Below are 25,671 nucleotides of genomic sequence, written 5' to 3'. Positions count from 1 at the left end.
CCCAACTGCAATGCTGTGGCCACATCTTTGATGGATGACGGATCAACTGATTTCCACTGCCACACTGCACTTCAAAAAAACCTTTCTTTTCAAATTCTGTAATCATTTCTCCAGGCACTTAGCAGACATTAGACCAATGCCTTTTCTCATGCGCTTGAGTGTTTGGAACTTCTGCAAGGGCTACTGGCACACAGTCACCGTTCTAGTAAAAGAGCTTTACAAGCAGCACACAATCCTTCATGGAGTCGATCATAGTGGGTGTCTTGATGCAAACAGAGGAACACAATGTGCCTCGTGTCTGGTGGGCGTTAATAATATGCTCTTCAAATTTGGTGTCATTCTGAATGGTGCTTCTCTTTCTACAGCATTTTGATATTTCCACTTTAGTCATGAACACTTTGTACACAGGGTAAAAAAACTGTATACAATAGTTTAGAGTTAGATGAGACACCGTAATCCTCTTGTCCGCTCGCAACACATGGCTACATGACCATGCTGATAGTTGATGCAGCATCTTATATCCCACATCACTCCCACTGACACAATTAATCCTGTATCTTCGTGATGCATATTTTAGCATGTTTTTTACCTTCCTGTCCTTGTCCTGCCAACCACCCAACTCCCCCCCATTTTTCTCTTCTCTTATTCCAGTATGCACATACTGACCGTAATACAGTCACATCTGGTGTCTCTCTTCCTTATACATATCACCTCACTGACATGCGTCCCACATTTTTTTATCACATTGTGTTTTCACGTAAATTTGAGTTTGTTTTTGCCTTTATTGTTAGCCCTGCTCCATCGTGTTTCACCTTCTTTCCCCATACTTCAGTCATTCCGTTCTTTTTGTCAATTTTTCTACATATTTTGAATTTTTTGTGAGTTTTTAATTTTTTAGGTAATTTACTTATTTTTATGCATGTTTATTCTCCACCATGGATCCGTTCTCCTTCCATCTGCACCAATATAGAAGTTTCGTTATCTGTAGTTAGAACCCAATCACACATCCTATTCCTATGTTATTGCCTGGCTCTTTGAACCCCCTCAACAGCCTTACCCACAAATTAACCATATCCGGCTGCAACCCCTCATTTCACAATGACCTTCTCCCTCACCAACTTAGTGCTACAAAACAATGAAAATCAGGCCCAAACCTCCTTGCAGTACCTCCTGTCCGTCTGTCAAATTCTTCTGTTTTGCAATTCTACATTCCCAGTTCCTATCTCACACACTGAAACTCTTGCTCTCCAAGAGCTTAAGCAGCATGTACAACACTACGTCATAAATCTTTCCAACCTATTCACCACCTACTTCCACTTGGGACTAACACTATCCATCACCTAAACAACAACCTCCAACCCCTCCCCTCCATATCCCCTCATACCTGACAAAACCTACTACATTTACCACATCCACAGAATCTCCCTCCCACCATCATACAGAATCCAGAACCCAAACAGACCCAAAACACAGTCATGAACCATTCCTCCAAAGGCCTTTGTCTCACGGAAGTATTAGTCTCTTTCAAAGGCCTTGCTGTCTACCCACTCCCAAATTAAATCAGACTTACTTGTTTAAGACCTTTTCTCCTTCTCTTGGACCCTGCAGTGTAAAGACCTTTTCTCCTTCTCATGGGCCCTGCAGTGGAAATACTTTTTCTCCACCAACTCTACCAATCAGACTCAACCCAAAACCAATGTTGAATGCTGCCTGACTCGTTCACTTCTCCATCTAGCTGTGATCCATCCCACTACACTCAAATCACCCCCTGTTAACATTACAGAATTTCTTAACCTCAAACTGTGCCTCACCATCTTTTGCTAAATCCCTCAGCATGGAAACTCACCATACAACTACAAAAAGAACTTCAATCCACCACCTAAAAAGTGATCCAGACTTAGACTCCACCACTGCAGTTTTGAACTGCAGGGATTACCTTGTGGATGCACTCCATCAGTTGTCAGATTTGTCAATCTACAAAACCTGCCACAGTGACCCTATTCCAGAAATCCAACAGGATTTTTAGTCTCTTCTCAGATCCTTCGGCACATCCCAGAATCTCTCACCAGAGTCTATATTTCCCTTCATGCCTACTACTTCCTGCACTCCTACCTTCTAAATGCTTCCTAAAGCCCATAAACCCAACCAGCCAGAACCCCCCATTGTGTCCAGTTACTGTGATCCCACTGAGAGAATCTCTGCTCTCATAGACCAACATCTTCAGCCTATTACCTGTAACCTATCCTCCTGTATAAAGGACTCCAATCATTTCCTCCACTGACTTTCCACAGTTCCTATTCCTTCACAGCATAGCACAGCACCTTGCTCATCTCTGTTGATGCCATCTCCCATTACACTAACATCCCTAATGCCCATGGCCTTGCTGCTATTGAACACTACCTTCCCAAACACCCAGCTGATTCTAAACCTACAACCTCCATCCTGATTACCACAACCAACTACATCCTCGCCCACAGTTACTTCTCAATTGAATGCATCCCCTACAAACAGATCTGTGGTGTGGTAATGGGCACCCACATGGCATCATCCTATGACAACCTTCTAACACTTTAGACGACAAGAATAGATGTGGAGCTGATTTGCCAACTTCACACTGTTCTCACATCAGTTGACTTACTTGGTATGCACAGCCGATCTTCCTCTCTGTATAGTCGATCTCCAAAAACTTCTTCTCTGAAGAATAAAGCTGATAAGGGAATTTACCCCCCCCCCCTCTCTCTCTCTTCCCCCCCCCCCCCCCCCCCCTCATGAAATAAGTGGATACTCGCAAAATACTTTTAGTTTAATTTTGGCATATTTCAACTTCCACAAAGAACAAATTCACTATTTCTCACATAAATATTCGAAAGTTTGCAAGTCAACCATAATTTATGAACTTTTCTTGCTTCTAGCAAGTCCAACTCATGAATTACTTGAAAGTCTAACCTCATTTCTTCATTTGTCCTTAAAAATCATCACAGTCACTAAAAGCACAGAATAATACATAAATACTCCTTGTTCTTCTCTACTCATACACTGAAATTCTATGGGTCATACAGCAAGTATTCGTCAGCCGCCGTTCGGCCGCCGTGTCCACATTTTGCTCGTGACTGTTTTTAGACCTGCACACACAAACATATAAAGTGCAGTAGGTTGGATTCGTCTCTCTCACACTTCTATTTAAAATATCGTGTGTTTGAGACGGAGGAAGGCCAGGTGGTTCTAGAATTTAGGAAGAAATTCTTGAAGCACTACATATCCCCCCCCCCCCCCCCAGATCGAACACGCGATATACTATACACAGTCATTGATGATGATGATGATGATGATGATGATGATGATGATGATGATGTCCCATACTCCAAGCAGCGTAGGGGATGACGCGGGAGACCCGCATCACTGTACTAGGCAAGGTTCTAGTGGAGGAGGTTTGCCATTGTCTTCCTCTGACTGTAATGATGATGATGATGATGATGATGATGATGATGATGACACAACAACACTCAGCCATCTTGAGGCAGGAAAAATCCCTGACCCAACCGGGAATTGAATCCGGGACCCCATGTGTGGGAAACAAGAATGCTACTGCAAGACCACGAACTGCGGACCATACAGTCATTATGTACATTTATACCACGTGTAATAACAATTTGTATTTCAACAGTATACCTTGTTCTTTTCATAACTGTGAAACCCCTTTTTTTATTATTTAGCTAGTCCATATTTTTCATTTTACTTTAATTATAAAACGTGAACATTTCAATCAATGTTGGAGTTCGTTTTCTTATATATAGGAATCGTGAGGATTAAACCTTTAGTTTCCAATCCTAAGCTCCAGGTGTTCATGACACTTGAGTACTTTATTTTTTGTTCTAATTCCTTGTACTATTTTTTCCTTAGTACGTGCTAGTATAATTATTTATAGTAGTTTGTAGTGTGGAGGAACTCTGGGCCAATGAAAGTGTTCTTTTCGACACTTGTAAATTCACATAAAACATAATAATGCTAGTGATATATAGAATTCAAACTTAACAGAATAATTCCTATTACATGTGTGACTTCTGTCAGATACTGTCCTTCTCCCATAGGATCAGTACCTATACCTTACATGTGGGTTGACCCTATGAGTTCACTTCCTCCCTCCATTCTGGTAGGTACGCCCCTTTGTAATACATCGCTGTTCATCAAGCCACAGGTCATCCTCTCTCTATGTAGGTAGGCCTGCCTTATATCCTTAGCAAATGGCGGGTACGTCCCCCTTATCCTGTATGAGTAGGCCTCATGGTTTGTTGCCCTATTATACATCTTAATGTACACTATAATTAAATATTTCCTGGTAAAATAAAAATCTATTTTACACTTCACTCTCATGTCTTAGCACTTCATTTAATACCCTAGAGTCCTCCTCTACTTTTCAGCTTCTACAATCTTAGTAGATACTGTGTATACACATATTATTCAACTCATGATAGACACTATGTCTACCTATTTTGTTCAAGCCCTACTATCCTGCTATTTATTAATTTATCTGAGTATTCATGGTGTGGGTTCCTGCAGTCATGTCCTAGTTCATGAACCACGGGCAACGTATGAGTGGCCAAGTAAGTGGTCCCGACAGTCGGGATACCAGTTACTTTGGAATAAGGCTGGGCATCTCGGACATATCCTGAGTCGTGGTCACCTTTGTGCTCATACGGCAAAGACTACCAAATCCACCGGTTAGTACCTCAGCCGTTAGGGGTAAAACCCAATGGGACTCGGGGCAAGTAAGGCTAGCAACCTGCTTCCCTGGTACTTTAAATATGATGCTGGCAACAATCAGAGCAAAATGCCTCGGACCTTTGGAGGTGACGGAGTCCCACCTCTAACTGACAAACCAGGGACTCCTAAGATACGACTTGGCAAACAAATGGTAATGAGATGGGGAGCTATTAATATCAATGGGGGCTACTCTGGGAAGAAGGTAGAGCTGGCAGAGGCTGCAAGTAAGATGGGGCTGGACGTTTTAGCTGTTTGTGACATTCGGGTAAGGGGTGAGAAAGAAGAGGAAGTGGGAGAATACAAGGTCTACCTGTCAGGAGTCAAAGCAGGAATAGCACAATGGGGTGTAGGGCTTTACATCAGGAAAGAAATGGAACCCAGCGTAGTTGCAATAAGGTATGTAAACGAACGACTGATGTGGATAGATTTGACAGTCTCTAGCAAGAAAATTAGGATTTAAGCTGCAGAGAAATTGGGATTGTGAGGCCGAAAATGCAGGAGGTCAGGTCCATATGTAGGAGGATAAGAGTGGAGAAACTTCAGGATAAGGAAATCAGGCACAAGTACATAACAGCGATCTCAGAAAGGTACCAGTTAGTTGAATGTAGTCAATTACAGTCATTGGAAAAGGAATGGACAAGGTACAGGGACACAGTACTAGAAGTGCCTAAAGAATGTCTTGGAACAGTAGTGTGTAAAAGTAGGATGAAGCAAACAGCTTGGTGGAATGATAACAGTCAAGGTAGCCTGTAAAAGGAAAAAGAAGGCGTATCAAAAATGGCTACATACCAGAACCCAGGTAGACAGAGAAAGTTATGTTGAAGAAAGAAACAAAGCCAAACAGATAATTGCAGCATCCAAGAAGAAATCGTGGGAAGACTTTGGAAACAGGTTGGAGACTATGGGTCAAGCTGCTGGAAAACCATTCTGGAGTGTAATTAGCAGTCTTCGAAAGGGAGGTAAGAAGGAAATGACAAGTATTTTGGACAGGTCAGGAAAACTGCTGGTGAATCCTGTGGATGCCTTGGGCAGATGGAGGGAATATTTTGAAGAGTTGCTCAATGTAGGTGAAAATGCGATCAGTAATGTTTCAGATTTCGAGGTAGAATGGGATAGGAATGATGATGGAAATAGGATCACATTTGAGGAAGTGGAAAAAATGGTCAATAGATTGCAGTGCAATAAAGCGGCTGGGGTGGATGAAATTAAGTCGGAACTCATCAAATACAGTGGAATGTCAGATCTTAAATGGCTACACAGGATAATTGAAATGGCCTGGGAGTCGGGACAGGTTCCATCAGACTGGACAAAAGCAGTAATCACACCAATCTTTAAACATGGAAACAGAAAAGATTGTAACAACTACAGAGGTATCTCTTTAATCAGCATTGTGGGTAAAATCTTCTCAGGTATTGTTGAAAGGAAAGTGCGAGTATTAGTTGAGGACCAATTGGATGAAAATCATTGTGGGTTTAGGCCTCTTAGAGGTTGTCAGGACCAGATCTTTAGCTTACGGCAAATAATGGAGAAGTGTTATGAGTGGAACAGGGAATTGTATCTATGCTTTATAGATCTAGAAAAGGCATATGACTGGGTTCCTAGGAGGAAGTTATTGTCTGTTCTACAAGATTATGGAATAGGAGGCAAACTTTTGCAAGCAATTAAAGGTCTTTACATGGATAGTCAGGCAGCAGTTAGAGTTGACGGTAAATTGAGTTCATGGTTCAGAGTAGTTTCAGGGGTAAGACAAGGCTGCAACCTGTCTCCACTGTTGTTCATATTATTTATGGGTCATATGTTGAAAACAATGGACTGGCTGGGTGAGATTAAGATATGTGAACACAAAATAAGCAGTCTTGCATATGCGGATGACTTAGTTGTGATGGCAGAGTCGATTGAAAGTTTGCAAAGTAATATTTCAGAGCTAGATCAGAAATGTAAGGACTATGGTATGAAAATTAGCATCTCCAAAACGAAAGTAATGTCAGTGGGAAAGAAATATAAACGGATTGAGTGCCAAATAGGAGGAACAAAGTTAGAACAGGTGGACGGTTTCAAGTACTTAGGATGCATATTCTCACAGGATGGCAACATAGTGAAAGAACTGGAAGCGAGGTGTAGCAAAGCTAATGCAGTGAGCGCTCAGCTACGATCTACTCTCTTCTGCAAGAAGGAAGTCAGTACCAAGACTAAGATATCTGTGCACCGTTCAACCTTTCGACCAACTTTGTTGTATGGGAGCGAAAGCTGGGTGGATTCAGGTTACCTTATCAACAAGGTTGAGGTTACGGATATGAAAGTAGCTAGGATGATTGCAGGTACTAGTAGATGGGAACAATGGCAGGAGGGTGTCCACAATGAGGAAATGAAAGAAAAACTGGGAATGAACTCTATAGATGCAGCCGTCAGGGCGAACAGGCTTAGATGGTGGTGTCGTGTTACGCGCATGGGAGAAGCAAGGTTACCCAAGAGACTCATGGATTCAGCAGTAGAGGGTAGGAGGAGTCGGGGCAGACCGAGGAGAAGGTACCTGGATTCGGTTAAGAATGATTTTGAAGTAATGGGTTTAACATCAGAAGAGGCACCAATGTTAGCACTGAATAGGGGATCATGGAGGAACTGTATAAGGGGGGCTACGCCCCAGACTGAACGCTGAAAGGCATAATCAGTCTTAAATGATGATGATGATGATGATGATGATGTATTCGCTACACTGACTTTTCTTAAATGAGCATCACAATTTACTCCAATCTGGCTTGCATTCTCCTTCATTGCTCATTCTTCCTCCTTACGTATACTCTTAAGATGATCATAGTTTTTCTGAGATGCTGAGTCGCTATAGGCAAAATATAAAGAATCACACAATTTTAGCTTTCGGCTATTAAGGCCTTTGTCAGCAGTAGACACACACATACACACACACACACACACACACACACACACACACACACACACACAAAGACTGATCCCATACATCTTCCCACCACCACTTACCCCAGTCCAGTCACAAGCGTCACCTATCCCATCAAAGGCAGGGCAATCTGTGATGCACCCAGTGAATCCTTCGGTAGTCTCTGCCTGTCGCCCACCTATCTCTATCCCTGCTCCCATTCCAGTGCTCTGCAGGCTTCTATTCTACCAACACACCCACAGTCTTTTGTCCCCTCCATTTCTTTCCTCCTTCCTCTTCCCCCGTGTAACCTCCTGACTTTGTCTAGCTGCCCTACCCTGTCCCAACTATGTTCCTGCGTGTTCCCACAAGCTGTTCTTTACTGTTCCCCACCCGTACCCTATTATCCTTCCCCCTCCCTGCCCCAGTCTTCTCCTTATCTTCACCACCCAGACTGCTTCTTCTATCGTGCTGAGTTGCTTACAGTCTGTCCTCGGTGGCCAGAGACAATGGTCGTGTATGTGCGAGTTGTGCTTGCATGGATATTTGTGTGTGTGTGTGTGTGTGTGTGTGTGTGTGTGTGTGTTTCTACTCGTGATGGAGGACATAGTCCAAAAGCGGAATATTTGCAGCAGTTTTTCTTGTTGTGCCTATCTATGACTCGACACTGTATGGTGTGAGTAGCAATCTGTCATTTTCATGTTGTTATTCCATCCTGGACTTTCCATTGTTTTATTTCTGCTCAATAAGTCTTCTTCCTCCAGTCCTAAATTAAAAAGATTGGTTCTCACTTCCCAGAATCATTTTAGCTTCATTTTCTGTTTGTTGAAGAAGCTTTTAATTTTATTATTAGTCGTGCATCATCCAGTCTTCATGAATAACCATAAAACTATGATCTTCTCTTTACTTTCGTTTTCTTTACTTTTTCTTGTTTAATCCATGAATCTTTATCAGCTGTCACTCAAGTCTTCTAATGCAGATATTTGGTAGATCTAAGCCAGTTCTTCCAACCATTCATATTTGGATGAAAGAGTTTTGGAGCATCTCTATCACTTGTTTTTAATGTCATCCGTACCTCTCCAATCATGTCTATTGTTTCTACCAAATCAAGCAGTCTAATTTGTTAATTGTAGCTACATATTTTAAATTAGACCTTTATAACACTTTCTTACTATTGCAGCACTTAGCAGATACAGATTCAAATTTTTGTCATGTACTCTTTAAATGATGACTGTCTCCCATACTTTCTTCTGTTATTTCCCCTAGATGTGTGGAGCTCTCTATTCTTCTGATTTTCCTCTTTTGATGAACCAGTTCTTTATTTTGAAGAAGATTTTTTTGTCCTTTTTGTATCAATAAGTTGTAAGAATGTGTTTAAAATTATACCCTAGTCAGCTTCAACCTTCTCCCTGTGTTAGGCTAGAGGTAGGATCTTCTTTAAAAATTTGTACGCTCATGCACACACACACACACACACACACACACACACACACACACACACACACACACACACAGCATCCATTGCTTTTAAAATTACCACCGTGACTCACATAAAAGCAAATTTCACATTTTTGAATAGTACTGAAATTATGAACTTTTTCTCTTAAACTCTCTCCCAACTTCATAGTGTATGGAGGAATCTTTGAGTGACATAAATAGCTTTATCATACGAGATTTGTAGGTTTATCGTTTTTGTTACCCTTTGGAACTGTTCAGTTCTTTCGTTTGCAGTTTCCGACTCACCAGAGAAGATTGCAGTGTCACTTGCATATGCCAGACAGACAGCTGGGATGTTTGACTTAGTCTTAGCTTCCACTTTATTTGTAAATTTCTGTTTGTTATTACGATAATTGTTGTGTGGCTGACGAATTACCTTATCTTGAGACTCCACTTACAGTTCCCTTTGCATTTTCTGCCATTGTTGTGTCTCGCTATGTTATAGTCTGCAATAAATGATGATGTGATTAATAAATCAAAGGAATCCCATCTATCTTCTACAACATTTATTTGCATATTATTTCTATCAAAATTCATTATTTTTTCTACAGCAGAAGTAAATCTGATGGTATTAACTTTTAGACAATAAAATTAGAAAAATTTTTGACTTTTCGGTTGTATCTAGCTGACTTTAATACGAGGGTTGGAACTTAAATAGTGGCAACTATTTATTCACAACCGATACAAAAGAGTTGCATGTTTCCACCTGTTACTGTCCTTCAAAGTAGTCACCAGCATTGTGTAGAACCTGTTGCCAGTCATGTGGAAGGTGTAGTATACCCTTAGCAGAGCCTGTTCTGTTGATGGTGTGAATGGAGCAGTCTAAAGTTATGGTGATTCTCTTGTACGACTGTGATGGTATTATCCTGATGCATTATGTTTCTCCACAGCAACCGTCAATGCACAGTATTACTGTTCGATTTTTGGAGCACCAGCTGCGACCAGCTTTGCGAAAGAAGCAGCAACACTTTCTGTGCAACACACCCGTTATTTTGCACGACAATGGGCGGGTGCATACTGCGCAAACTGTGGCTGCTCTGTTCGGTCAGTGGGACTGGGAAGTACTGTACTATCCACCATACTCCCCGGACTTAAGTCCTTGTGACTTTGATTTGATTTCGAAGGTGAAGCAACCACTTTGTGGCATTCGCTTCAGAACTGTTCCAGAGAGTCAACATGCAGTAGACCGCTCCATTCACACCATCAACATAACAGGCTCTGCTAATGGTATACTACGCCTTCCTCATCGCTGGCAGCAGGTTCTACGCTATGCTGATGACTACTTTGAAGGACAACATGTAACTCTTTTGTATCGGTTGTCAATAAATAGTTGCTACTATTTCAAAGTTCCAACCTTCGTAATTATCATCTTGGTTCAACCACACTCATTATTGGGCTGTTGAACTTGCCATTAGGGGATAAGTAAACTAGAAAGCAGTAATGTCGTTGAGGACAGTTGAATTGTGTTTCTGAACATTTACTGGTTGTGCATGAATTATTCAGTGAGACATTTTTTCTTCATAACTGTTGTCAGAATAAAACTGTTTTCATGATCCCATTCTGACATTTCTACAGTAAGCCAATAATCATTACTATATGTGAACATCGGAGACAGTGGAAAAATTTCTCTTATACTTATGCTTTTGTTATCTCAATACACTTATGGAAGGATGGGTGATGTGCACACTAGCTAGCATGTGTTTGTCCAGGTAAGAATATAGGTGCTATGTTTCTTCAGTAAAAATTGGTTGATTATGGACTTGAAATCAACAGTTGTAGGAAGAGGCAGGGAAACTGGATGAGTATTGGCTACTTATTCAGTTGTATTCACATGGCTTAATACTTAGACTTATTAGTTTGTAAAATATTTAAACTGTTATGATCTACATTTACATGACACATGAATATGGACATTGTTTTGCAGTTTATTGACCTGTGCATCTTGTTGGGATGTGATTACTGTGACAGTATCAAAGGCATTGGCCCCAAACGTGCCATCGACCTTATAAAGCAGCATCACAGTTTGGAAAAAATTCTTGAGAATATTGATACAAAGAAGTACCCACCACCAGAAGGGTGGATGTATAAGGAAGCAAGGCAACTGTTTTTAGAACCAGATGTTGCTGATCCAGAAACTATTGAGGTAAGGCACTCTGTTTTTCAGTAACCTCTTTTTTTTTTCCCCCATTGTTAAACCAGTGTTGTTCAGGTATCTGAAGATTTGCTGCCATTCATACCTCTTGCAGCAATAGCAGTGTCATTTGTATAGTGGAGCAATCCATGTTGCTGTTATTTTTACACATGTGTCCTTTGAGATGATCTTACTTAAAGGTGTTTTCCATCTTTTAATGTCTTTGTATACAAAGTGCACACTTACGATCTGTAGTGGTTGAATGGTCAATAGAAAGAAGTTGCTCAATTGTATTGTTACTGTTAATACTTATAATAATGTTGCTAGCAGGAGTCACTAAAAACAAACTAGATGATATGTATGTGATTTATGATTTCCCCCCTCGTCCCCCTCGGCGTGTACAGGGTGACTCACGGAGATATGCGAATATTTTAATATGTTATTCTAAAAGTAAAATTAAAAAAAAGGGTCATATAAACTTAGGTCTACAAATGTTTAGTTATGGCTAATAAAAGATTTTGCCTGAAATTTAGCGCGTAGAAATGTACGAGGTTAAAGTAAAACACGATTTCCACTTAGTTTGCTGTTGTTGGTGTGGTGAATCTAATAACACATGTCCCAGATGTGTATCTGCAGTAGTTTACCAGAACATCCAGAGAAGCAAAGATTATTATACAAGTAAATTTGTTTACTTTTCATTAAGAATGTAGATATGTTTGTCATTGTTGGCAACCTTCATTGAGTTGTTTTTCGTTTCCTATCCTTGAAGTGAGTTGATTTTCCATATTGTTCAGTGAAAGAACATAATAAAACCAGTGTATTTAAATGAAACCACTTAGTAACTGTTGTAATATGTAATAATAAAAGCAAATTATCTGACACATTCATACAGTCTCAGTTAACGTTATTACCTTTTTCCAAAATTAAATTCTCTACAACTTCTGTTAAAAACTTTGTGCAATTATCTGGAATTTAAAAAACAAATTGGGCCAAGTAGTTAATAAATTAAAATTTTTTATGAAACTACGTCTTTGCCTCTCTGGATGTTCTGGAAAGCTATTGCAGATATGTGTCTGGGACATGTTTTATTAGATTCATCAGATCAATAACAACAAAATTAATGGAAATTGTGCTTTACTTTAACCTCGTATAGTTCTGTGATGGCTCCATATTAGCAAAGTTACTAAATTTCAGGCAAAATCTTTTATTAACTGTAACTCCATAGCTAAACATTTGTGGACCTATGTTTATATGAACTTTCTTCTTTAGTTTTACTTGTAGAATAACATACTAAAATATTTGCATATCTTTGTGAATCACTCTGTATGTGTACAAAATGTTCTGAGACATAATTTTCTCATGAGTGATTTGCTGAATACTTCAACAGCCGAGCCTGTTATCATCTGGCTGTCTGTTGAATTTATGCACATTATAATGGTCCATGTTCTCTTATCTTCCCATTTATCTCAGTGATGGACCAGGCATTCTATTCTAGGTTCACATTCCACTTGACTCATTGTTGCCTTTTGTTGCAACAAAGCATTTCTAGTTCCATCTTGTTATCGGGCCTTAACTTCTGCTCTTCTTTAAGGGGAGTGAGAAATGGGATTCCAGGCCTTTCTTGCAAACAAATCAAAATGATGTACAGGTACCAAAAGTACCTCTAGTGTGAAGTTCCTGGGTGGTCCAACTATGTAGATGAGTTAGTTGAAAATCTCAGATTTGCCTTCTGTGCACTCAATAACTCTCATTGTCTTGACCTGAAGACTTTCACTTATTATGCTATAGGAGAGTATTATCGGGTGTTTTAAAATGAATATTAGGTTTTTAATACTTTGTAGCATTTATTATATTCAACTTGCAATTATAAATAGTACATCAAATGAAAGAGCAAATTGACCAGTTTTTCTTTTAAGTGTTCAATGTGAGCACCATCCATCCCACAGCATACATTGAGTCAATAGATGAGTTCTTCCCAAATCTTGTCTGGAGTAATTGTTGCAACAATTGCTTCAATCCTGTTTCTTAAATCATGTAGATGAGCTGCTAGCAGAGGCACATACACATGATCCTTTATGAACTCCCAAAGGTAGAAATTGTACGGCCTCAGATCAGGTTAAAGTGGATACCATGCAAAACTGTCATCTGGCCTCTTGTGACCAATCTAGCGGTCACGTACAGTGTCTTTTAACCAATCTCGTACTGAGTTTAATGCCAGTGAGGCAGTGCACCCATGTTGCTTCAGCAAAAAGAAATGTCCATAAAGTTTCTGCCGGGATGTGGCACAAAAATATTCAATTTACGGGAGTCTCATTGCAACTTACAGTCTCGTGGGAATTTGCTGACCCCTAGGTGCGCACATTGTGTGTTTTCACATTTCCACTTAAGAGAAATGTTGATACATCATTGAAGATGACACAATCTAGAAAATCATCTTACAGCAACATTTCATTTGCTAAGTTATCACGTAAACTGTAGTCTGTAAACTTTAGAGCTTGTAACAACTGCAAACAATAAGGACAAGTCTTTTGTTAGTGTCTTCTTGAAATGAATCAGCATCTGCTCCAGTTGTTTAATAAATTTATTAAGTCCACACGAATGGTTTCAGTCTTTACATTAGGCCATTATCGAGTGTATCTTAAAGTTTCAGATACACTTGATAATGGTCTAAATCTCGGTTCGCACGACAATACTGGATTGTATCACTCATTGTGTGAAACGAGTTGCACGCAAATGCTTTCTTATATCTCTTGTGACACAATGCCACCAGTGTACGCTTGAGTTTCGTCGTTTTGTGAGCACTGTAGTTTTGTGTAAAATTTTGGCAGCTGTAAGCGTTGTGCCCAAGTTAATGCTTATTTGTGTGAAATCTCTGCATATGACAAAAGAAAAAGAAACTTTTGGGTTCATGACTGGATAAAAAGAAGTTACTGAGCAACCTTGCTGAAAGAAATTTCAGTGGAAGACCTTAAAAGCTAATTTAATCATCTGTTGTACAAGTTGTGAATGGAAAGCACTGCTGTGACATTTTTAATAAAACAATATTGAATAAAGAATTCACCTTTCCAGATTTCTGTAGCCTTTCCTTGTACCAACTATTTTCCTTAAAAAAAGACACTGCCAACACGAAGCTTGAGATTCTGCCAACACAAACCATGATATTGTAGTCTTGTAGACGTGGGCTTTTCCAAACCAGATGTTTTGCTAGCCTATATTTTTCTTTAATTCATTTGTATATGTGCTCCTAATTGAATGAATTTTGCTCTGCAGCTCATATATAATCAACCTAATCACATACGGCCACAAATGCAACAACACCTCACTCCTAGTTTTTGTAAACAGCATCATTAAAATCCTACAACAACCTTTGCATAGCATAGCACCCAAAAAGTGACCATTCCTCCCTTCCCCACTTTATACTTCAGTTTGTTAACACACTACTGACACCTCTAACCTCAAAACCAGTGTAGCTGCTGTCGGCAAGTTGAAACGAGCGAAGAGTGTTTAGTTTCAGCAACAAGTAAGTCTCCACACAGACATCACTAGAATTGCTAATTCATGACTAGTCTTCCAATCTTATTTCTTGGGGCTATTCATGGAACACTCAGTCACTCATTCAACGCCTCCAGTCACCCTTTATCATCCCATATTCTTCTCTTTGCAAAGATAGCCGGTATCTTCAAACTGTTGATACCATGTACAGATATTACCACTTGCAAGATTACAATGGAACATGTGTTTCACTGTAACAACAGATTCAGACCTTGCGAACTGAAACACAAAAAGCTTTCTGTTCATTAGTTTGCAACTTTGCTACTAGCACTTTGTAACAGAAGGTGCAGGAAGCAGAGCAGGTATACAAACAAAGCTGTTTGAGTTACTCCTTCATTTGATACAATTGTAAATAAAGCAAGGTGAATCTAATAAATGGTGGTGGTGGTGGTGGTGGTGGTGGTGGTGGTGATGATGATGATGATGAAGACGACACACCAACACCCAGTCATCTCAAGGCAGGGAAAATTCTTGACCCTGCCTGTAATCAAACCCGGGACCCCATGTGCGGTAAGCGAGAACGCTACCAGAAGCTGTGGGCCTATGAAGCCTTAAAACCCTGATACTTATTTTGAAACATTTTTTATAATCAGCATCATTAAAACCCCACAAAAACCTATGCATAGCATAGACACCCAAAAGTGACCAATTTCCTCCATTCCCCACTTCATAATTCAGTTTGTTTACACTCTACTGAGACACCTAGCCTCAATACTGGTGCAGCTGGTGCCACCAAAGTTGAAACAAGCCAAAAGTGTTCTTGCACGATTCAGAAAAGCTGGTGCTAGTAGGAAGAATCCAGATTGTGCAGGCTGTCAAGCAGTCATTAAAGTGAAGCCTATCATGTTGGGCAGAACATTCAGCAACTGGGTGGTCCAGTTGTTTACCTTTCGCCCCACGCTCAAATTCAGTCGTGCTGGATTCATCAGAAGACTTCCTCTCCTTCTCTTGGTCCCTACAGTGGAAACACTTTTTTTTCTATCAGAGGCAGCTGGACCACCCTGTTGCGAGACATGCTGCCCAACACGAAATACTTCACTTCAATTATTGCTTGACAGCCTGTCGCATCTAGTTCCTTCCTACCAATGCAGCTTTTCTGAATTGTGCAGGTAGGCAACTATCCTACATTTCTGTGACCCCCTGGCCTCCATCTACCCATCCCCATCTCTGCTCTCTCTCCAGTACTACACAGCTTTCTATTCGACCAGTGCACCGACTAGTTTTTTCCCCATTCTCCGTTTATCTCCCTTCCGCTCTCTTCCCCTCCCCCCCCCCCCCTCCTGCCCTCCCTCTCCATCCCAAACCACTCAACTGCACTTGGCATACCTACCCTGTCTCCACATCGTCCCTGCACACTCCCACAAGCAGCACTACACCAACCCTGCTCATACAGTGCTACTCCTCATCTACTGTGCCCGGGTTTGTTGGAATTTACATGCGGATATGAGAAAGAAAAATGCAGGAACAGTGCAGAAAGCGACAACGGATGTGTAATTTGGACTGACTAGTGAGGGGTCACTTGCACTTTGCAGTGATATTTTGGGGGTGCTGTGGACTCCAAAGGAGGAAGGAGCCTGATAACAGTGGTTGAGGACGATAGAAAAATGAATGTTGTTATATAGACTCTATGATGTGTTATCTTGAATTAATTATGGACTTGTGGATTTCATCAAGCATTGAAGCATCATGCATGTCTGAAAATCTTTGTTAATTATCAGGTATTGTGAGTTGAGAACTTAATAGAATTCAGAAGAATTATGGAAACCAGGTGATTTCATAGTGAATTGTTTAAATGTATAAGTTCTCTTGTAGCCATTGCCCCTCTGCAATTGGAAAAGAAGTCAGCAGTCAGATTCATGGCACTGCATAGCAAGGCCACAACATCAAGAGAAAACAAGACAGTTACCAGGAAATTTGGAAAATAAGGTAACTGTTACTACAGGGAATGAGTAAAGACTTGGCATCTCCCAATATATCAATCCTTAAAATGAACCCACAACAAGAAAAACACCTCATGTTATGTCCTAAGTGAAAGACACACACAAGAGGAAATAAAATAAGAGCTATGACAGGGAATTAAAACTAAACAAGAAATTAAAATTTAAATTTTACGGAAAACAGTAAGATGTCCGATGCTGCATAGGGCGACAGAAATAAACAAGCCATCAAGAACTGTATCATAAGCACATACGTTGTAATGGTGCAAACAGCAGCAACACTATTGAAACGAAAGGGATTGTGACTTTAATTAAACCCAAACAATTTAGATTGTCACAATCTTCAACAAAAGGAATACCTGTTGGCCATAGCAACCAGGTCAACAACTAATATTATTCCCGTGTTGGATTATGTTCTTGGCACATAAATCATGAGAAGATAAGCCGACTGAAGAGAAGATTTGTGCAATATTAGTGGAAATTATAAATAAACTTAAAGCATTAGAAAAAGTAGGGGAACCATCTCAAAGCAGCAAAAGTCAAGCAGATAAACTAGGGGAGCTATCTCCAAGTAATTAAAAAATTAGCTGACTTAGCCACAAAAAAGACAGAATTTCCAAATTAGAAGAAACCTCAGGTAGCTTACTTCAGGAGTTCTAAATGAAAATAGTTGAGCATTGTTGTATATATGTAATAAGAGTGAGGTCCAGAAGTTGTGGAAAGAATTAGAAGACACTGAACATGAACTTGGATGGAAAATAGCTACATCTAACATAGGATTATCACCAAAATTATTAGAAAAATTACAAATAGGAAGCAGAGTTAGCTGTGCTAAGCAATTTCCAAAGTTTAAGCCAGAAGGAGAAGTACGCCTGACATATTTCTTAAGAGTATTTTCTCGATCTATGCTTCAGAAATGCGATGCTACTTAAAAAAATAAAATAAAAAAATTGGGCTAGGACATTTATTAGCTGATGCAGCAGAATGGAGAACAGCTCATTCAGAGGAATTTAAATCGTGGGAAGACTTTCAGGAAAAATGTAAGAGAAAATATTGGTTCACAAGAAAAACTTATGCTACAGTTATTAGAGCCTAAGTATCATAATGGTTCATGGGGCACATATAAGAAGCACATTGAGTGGCATCTGACTAGATCTAAGTATTTAGTATTTAGATAACCCACTAGATGAAAAAATTTGGTTCAAGTGCTGGTAAGGAGATTGCCTTATTTTGCAAGTAAAGAAATATATAGTGGGTGGACTAATACAGAACAGTTATTTTTATTTGTAGGTTTCGATACTCCGAATAAAGAAAGAGGGGCGATTTTAATCATGCAGAAAATCTGAATGCAGGAAATGAGGTAGAACGTTACATATCTAAATTTTCCAGGAAGTAAAAGAAAGTAATTTTTGTTGTATAGATAGGAGACCAAATAATGATTGCAATAGAAAGAGAAATACAGTAAAACTTGCTCAAATCGGCACATGTATAATTCGGAAATCTGCCCAAACCGTACAAGTATTTCAGTCCCGACGCATTCAGTGTGCTTCTGTATGCTGATTTTTTTGTATAAGTGGAATGCAGAATACACTATGTGATCAAAAGTATCCAGACATCTGGCTGAATATGACTTAAAAATTTGCGACGCCCTCCATCGGTAATGCTGGAATTCAATATGGTGTTTGCCCACCTTTAGTCTTGATGACAGCTTCCACTCTCACAGGCATACATTAAATCAGGTGCTGGGAAGTTTGTTGGGAAATGGCAGCCCATTTTTCACGGAGTGCTGCACTGAGGAGAGGTATCGATGTTGGTCGGTGAGGCCTGGTATGAAGTTGGAGTTCCAAAACATCCCCAACGTCTTCTGTGCTGGCCAGTCCATTACAGGGCTGTTATTGTCATGTAACCACTCCGCCACAGGCCGTGCATTATGAACAGGTGCTCAATCGTGTTGAAAGATGCAGTCGCCATCCCTGAATTGCTCTTCAACGGTGGGAAGCAAGAAGGTGCTTAAATCATCAGTGTAGACCTTTGCTGTGTTAGTGGCATGCAAAACAACAAGGGGTGCAAGCCCCCTCCATGAAAAACCTGACCACATCACAACACCACCATCCCCAAATTTTACTGCTGGCACTAAAGACACTGGCAGATGATGTTAACCGGGCATTCGCCATACTCACACCCTGCCATCGGATCGCCACATTGTGTACCGTGATTCATCACTGCACACATTTTTCCACTGTTCAACTGCCCAATGCTCCTTACACCGAGAGAGGCATCGTTAGTCATTTACCGGCGTGATGTGTGGCTTATGAGCAGCCGCGCAACCATGAAGTCTGAGTTTTCTCATGTCCCACCTTACTGTCATAGTACTTGCAGTGGATTCTGAAGCAGTTTGGAACTCCTATGGGATGGTCTGGATAGATGTTTGCTTATTACACATTATGACCCTCTTCAACTGTCGGCGGTATCTGTCAGTCAACAGATGAGATCGGCCTGTACGCTTTTGTGCTGTACACGTCCCTTCACATTTCCACTTCGCTATCACAATGGAAACGGGGGATCTAGGAATGTTTAGGAGTGTGGAAATTCAGCTTACAGACATATGGCGCAAGTGTCACCGAATCACCTGAGCACGTTTGAAATCCATGAGTTCCGTGGGCGCCCCATTCTGCTCTCTCACGAGGTCTAATTACTACTGAGGTCACTGATATGAAGTACATGGCAGTAGCTGGTAGCACAATGCACCTAATACGATAAACATATGTTTTTGGGGGAGTCCGGATACTTTTGTTCACATAGTCTACTTAATAATTTATTGTATAACGCAGAAAAAACCTATACAATACTACTGTATTACAGTTCATTAGTTATTCATGACTCCACCACGACATTACTTTGGACACCTCTGTTAAACAGCGCAAATCCAAGAAAAGATGTTCAGCGCAGTGCGGTGCTACTGGTGTGGACCAAAAACTGCGCTGATCTGTGAAACAACGTATAAGTTACGCTCAATGTCAGTACAGTACATCAAAGCAAATGGTTCATTCGTCAGCGCTCTGTTTGTGAGCTCTCTTGTTTTCCTCATTATTGACGCACATCGGTGCATATAGGAACATTGTTGCACCTCTACCAACACTATGCTGCAGTGTGTGCAGTGAAAGAGGTGGGTATTGTTCCATTAAACAATGGTTTTACCCAGCAAGGTCATTATTTTCTGCCAGTTTCAGTTGACTAGTAGCACTTTAAGAGATACAGTAACATGATGTCAAATAAACGGTATGTATCGTTAACACTTAACGAAAAGATTAATGTAATCAAGGCGAGTGAGAAAGACAAACTCTCTGTGTGCAAAATTATGTTGTGTTTCAAATGCTGTAAAACAGAAATGGAAATGCCATGTGGCTAGGACCTCTTGTCGGGTAGACCGGTCGCCTGGTGCAAGTCTTTCGAGTTGATGCCACTTCAGTGACTTGCATGTTGATGAGGATGAAATGACGGTGGTAAGGACAACACAACACCCAGTCCCTGTGTGGAGAAAATCTCCGCCCCAGCCGCGATTCAAACCCGGGCTGTTAGGTATGACATTTCGTCGTGCTGACCACTCAGCTACCAGGGGTGGACAAACAGAAATTTATGAGACTTTAAGAAACAAGGATAAGATTTGGATGAAAGGGAATGGGCAGATGTAAAGAAAGGCAAAGAAGACCGGAAATAAAGAAATTAATGAAATAGTGTGCGAATCGTCTGTAAGTGCGCGGGCAAAAAACTTACCTTTGTCTGGACCCATGTTGCAGAGTGAGGCTCTGAAAGTTGCTAAAGAACTTGGAACTATGGAGTTTAAGGCATCCACAGGATGGTTGGACAGTTTCAAAGCTAGGCAGAACGTCATGTTGAATGAAGTGTGTGGGGAAGCCAAGGATGTGCAGGAAAGTGTAGCAACAGAATGGAAGACAATACTGTCCAACTTCATTTTGAATTATGACCCAAAAAATGTGTTCAGTGCCGATGAAATGGGACTGCTTTATTGCATGCTGTCTTCAAAATTGCTAGCAATTTGAAGTGAAAAGTGCACCAATAGGAAAATGTCCAAGGAAAGACTCACTGTACTGCTGTGTGGAAACGTGTTAGGTGAAATAGAGAAGCCACTGGCGATTGGAAAGGCAGCACAACTGCATTGTTTCAAAAATGTAAACGTCAGTAACATTCCATTCACATGGCGAAGCAATAAAAAGGCGTGGATGATGAGTGGTCTTATGGAAGACTGGCTGTGCTCTTTCAATGCCAAAAACGAAGAAATGAAATCGCCAAGTTCTATTTTTCTAGACAATGTAACCTGTCACCCGAAAGTAACATTATCAAACGTGAAATTGGCTTGGTACCCTCCAGCTTAAACCTGCCTCACACAACCCATGGACTAGAGGGTTATTTACACATTCAGGTGTCCTTATAGGCGATTACTGATACAATTTCTTATTCTTAAGTGTTGAAGAAGCCAAAAGTGTGTTTGCTCTTGCATGGTCAGTTTCTGTCCTGGATGCAGTAATTTGAATTGGCTTGGCAGTAAAGGAAATAAAGCCTGAAACTATCACCATGTGCTTCAACAAAGTGGTGTTTGGGGGTCAAGAACAAGATGCTTGTTTGGCCATCAAAACTCAAGAAAATGCAACAGCAATTGCTGAATTAATGAAAATGTGAAACATTTCATGTAGTGCAGATGATTACATTCAAAGTGATGACTTTCTTTCAACTCACCCCACTTTCACTTCAGCAACAAATCTAAAAGAAATCTGCAACATAAAGGATGATGAAGAAGAAACGAAGAAGAAGAAGAAGAAGAGGAGGAGGAGGAGCAGGAGCAAAATATATCCCTAGAAAAATTAACACGCCTGAAGAAGCCATTGCATGCAGAAACAATGTTATGCAATTTGCAGCACACACAAATTCTCCCAAGTTGTTGGAACTATTGTATGGTGCAAAAAATTGACTATAAAAAACAATTTTGAACATGGAATTAAAACAAGTTTCCCTCCTTGATATGTGGTGAAAAAAGTGAAATGGAAAGCAAATAAACATGGTAATAATATGTATGTACATACAATAATAAATGAATTTAAAATTTGAGTAAAAATATAGAAATGCCATGTTATTTATCAATTAGTGTAATAGTCAAGTGTTCTGTTGTCCAATATACAGTAAATGAACATCTACTATGCTGGAATCAAGGTACATAAATACAGTATACGCATAATTATAAATTTTTACTGTACTTTTGTGCCTGATACTTGACAAATTTTACGTAGCCCAGTGAGTTTTGTGTAATCCAGAAACCTGTTGAATTTGGAAAATTATTTTAGTCCCAGGCACTTCTGTTTTGAGTAAGTTCTACTGTAATAGTGAAAGGAATAATTCACACATTTTTATAATCAGTGACCCCCATGAACCATGGACCTTGCCGTTGGTGGGGCGGCTTGCGTGCCTCAGTGATACAGATAGCCGTACCGTAGGTACAACCACAACGGAGGGGTATCTGTTGAGAGGCCAGACAAACGTGTGGTTCCTGAAGAGGGGCAGCAGCCTTTTCAGTAGTTGCAAGGGCAACAGTCTGGATGATTGACTGATCTGGCCTTGTAACAATAACCAAAACGGCCTTGCTGTGCTGGTACTGTGAACGGCTGAAAGCAAGGGGAAACTACGGCCGTAATTTTTCCCGAGGGCATGCAGCTTTACTGTATGATTAAATGATGATGGCGTCCTCTTGGGTAAAATATTCCGGAGGTAAAATAGTCCCCCATTCGGATCTCCGGGCGGGGACTACTCAAGAGGATGTCGTTATCAGGAGAAAGAAAACTGGTGTTCTACGGATTGGAGCGTGGAATGTCAGATCCCTTAATCGGGCGGGTAGGTTAGAAAATTTAAAAAGGGAAATGGATAGGTTAAAGTTAGATATAGTGGGAATTAGTGAAGTTCGGTGGCAGGAGGAACAAGACTTCTGGTCAGGTGACTACAGGGTTATAAACACAAAGTCAAATAGGGGGAATGCAGGAGTAGGTTTAATAATGAATAGGAAAATAGGAATGCGGGTAAGCTACTACAAACAGCATAGTGAACGCATTATTGTGGCCAAGATAGATACGAAGCCCACACCTACTACAGTAGTACAAGTTTATATGCCAACTAGCTCTGCAGATGACGAAGAAATTGAAGAAATGTATGATGAAATAAAAGAAATTATTCAGATAGTGAAGGGAGACGAAAATTTAATAGTCATGGGTGACTGGAATTCGAGTGTAGCAAAAGGGAGAGAAGGAAACGTAGTAGGTGAATATGGATTGGGGCTAAGAAATGAAAGAGGAAGCCGCCTGATAGAATTTTGCACAGAGCACAACTTAATCATAGCTAACACTTGGTTTAAGAATCATGATAGAAGGTTGTATACATGGAAGAACCCTGGAGATACCAAAAGGTATCAGATAGATTATATAATGGTAAGACAGAGATTTAGGAACCAGGTTTTAAATTGTAAGACATTTCCAGGGGCAGATGTGGACTCTGACCACAATCTATTGGTTATGACCTGTAGAGTAAAACTGAAGAAACTGCAAAAAGGTGGGAATTTAAGGAGATGGGACCTGGATAAACTGAAAGAACCAGAGGTTGTACTGAGTTTCAGGGAGAGCATAAGGGAACAATTGAAAGGAATGGGGGAAAGAAATACAGTAGAAGAAGAATGGGTAGCTCTGAGGGATGAAGTAGTGAAGGCAGCAGAGGATCAAGTAGGTAAAAAGAAGAGGGTTAGTAGAAATCCTTGGGTAACAGAAGAAATATTGAATTTAATTGATGAAAGGAGAAAATATAAAAATGCAGTAAATGAAGCAGGCAAAAAGGAATACAAACGTCTCAAAAATGAGATCGACAGGAAGTGCAAAATGGCTAAGCAGGGATGGCTAGAGGACAAATGTAAGGATGTAGAGGCTTATCTCACTAGGGGTAAGATAGATACTGCCTACAGGAAAATTAAAGAGACCTTTGGAGATAAGAGAACCACATGTATGAACATCAAGAGCTCAGATGGAAACCCAGTTCTAAGCAAAGAAGGGAAAGCAGAAAGGTGGAAGGAGTATATAGAGGGTCTATACAAGAGCGACGCACTTGAGGACAATATTATGGAAATGGAAGAGGATGTAGATGAAGATGAAATGGGAGATAAGATACTGCGTGAAGAGTTTGACAGAGTACTGAAAGACCTGAGTCGAAACAAGGCCCCCGGAGTAGACAACATTCCATTGGAACTACTGACGGCCTTGGGAGAGCCAGTCCTGACAAAACTCTACCACCTGGTGAGCAAGATGTATGAAACAGGCGAAATACCCTCAGACTTCAAGAAGAATATAATAATTCCAATCCCAAAGAAAGCAGGTGTTGACAGATGTGAAAATTACCGAACAATCAGTTTAATAAGCCACAGCTGCAAAGTACTAACACGAATTCTTTACAGACGAATGGAAAAACTAGTAGAAGCCGACCTCGGGGAAGATCAGTTTGGATTCCGTAGAAATACTGGAACACGTGAGGCAATACTGACCTTACGACTTATCTTAGAAGAAAGATTAAGGAAAGGCAAACCTACGTTTCTAGCATTTGTAGACTTAGAGAAAGCTTTTCATAATGTTGACTGGAATACTCTCTTTCAAATTCTAAAGGTGGCAGGGGTAAAAAACAGGGAGCGAAAGGCTATTTACAACTTGTACAGAAACCAGATGGCAGTTATAAGAGTCGAGGGACATGAAAGGGAAGCAGTGGTTGGGAAGGGAGTAAGGCAGGGTTGTAGCCTCTCCCCGATGTTATTCAATCTGTATATTGAGCAAGCAGTAAAGGAAACAAAAGAAAAATTCGGAGTAGGTATTAAAATCCATGGAGAAGAAATAAAAAGTTTGAGGTTTGCCGATGACATTGTAATTCTGTCAGAGACAGCAAAGGACCTGGAAGAGCAGTTGAACGGAATGGACAGTGTCTTAAAAGGAGGATATAAGATGAACATCAACAAAAGCAAAACGAGGATAATGGAATGTAGTCGAATTAAGTCGGGTGATGCTGAGGGAATTAGATTAGGAAATGAGGCACTTAAAGTAGTAAAGGAGTTTTGCTATTTGGGGAGCAAAATAACTGATGATGGTCGAAGTAGAGAGGATATAAAATGTAGACTGGCAATGGCAAGGAAAGCGTTTCTGAAGAAGAGAAATTTGTTAACATCGAGTATAGATTTAAGTGTCAGGAAGTCATTTCTGAAAGTATTTGTATGGAGTGTAGCCATGTATGGAAGTGAAACATGGACGGTAAATAGTTTGGACAGGAAGAGAATAGAAGCTTTCGAAATGTGGTGCTACAGAAGAATGCTGAAGATTAGATGGGTAGATCACATAACTAATGAGGAAGTATTGAATAGGATTGGTGAGAAGAGAAGTTTGTGGCACAACTTGACCAGAAGAAGGGATCGGTTGGTAGGACATGTTCTGAGGCATCAAGGGATCACCAATTTAGTTTTGGAGGGCAGCGTGGAGGGTAAAAATCGTAGGGGGAGACCAAGAGATGAATACACTAAGCAGATTCAGAAGGATGTAGGTTGCAGTAGGTACTGGGAGATGAAGAAGCTTGCACAGGATAGAGTAGCATGGAGAGCTGCATCAAACCAGTCTCAGGACTGAAGACCACAACAACAACGACCCAAACACCATCGACACTGGTAAAACAGGATGTCAACCAAAGTACGGGTACAAATAATTATCCAATACTAGTATCACATCTTGGGACATAGGCCAATGTCTAGGATTTATCAAAACTATTGTAGGCCTGTACAATGAACAAGTAATTGAATTCACTCATTCAATATCTACAAGAGAATG

At 40.4% G+C, this 25,671-nt stretch overlaps 1 protein-coding gene across 1 annotated transcript in view; it reads left to right on the top strand.

Annotated features, from left to right (window-relative positions):
* LOC126092247 (flap endonuclease 1) overlaps nucleotides 1–25,671 on the top strand; it is a 95,016-nt gene that overhangs the window by 30,524 nt on the left and 38,821 nt on the right. The window contains exon 6 of the mRNA XM_049907756.1: nucleotides 11,073–11,291. Within this exon, the coding sequence (XP_049763713.1) occupies nucleotides 11,073–11,291 (219 nt within the window). The remainder of the gene's footprint in view (nucleotides 1–11,072; nucleotides 11,292–25,671) is intronic.

Source organism: Schistocerca cancellata, chromosome 7 (genome assembly GCF_023864275.1).
Source record: "Schistocerca cancellata isolate TAMUIC-IGC-003103 chromosome 7, iqSchCanc2.1, whole genome shotgun sequence".
Taxonomy (NCBI): Eukaryota; Metazoa; Arthropoda; class Insecta; order Orthoptera; family Acrididae; genus Schistocerca; species Schistocerca cancellata.
This window is presented reverse-complemented; position numbering and strand designations above follow the sequence as displayed.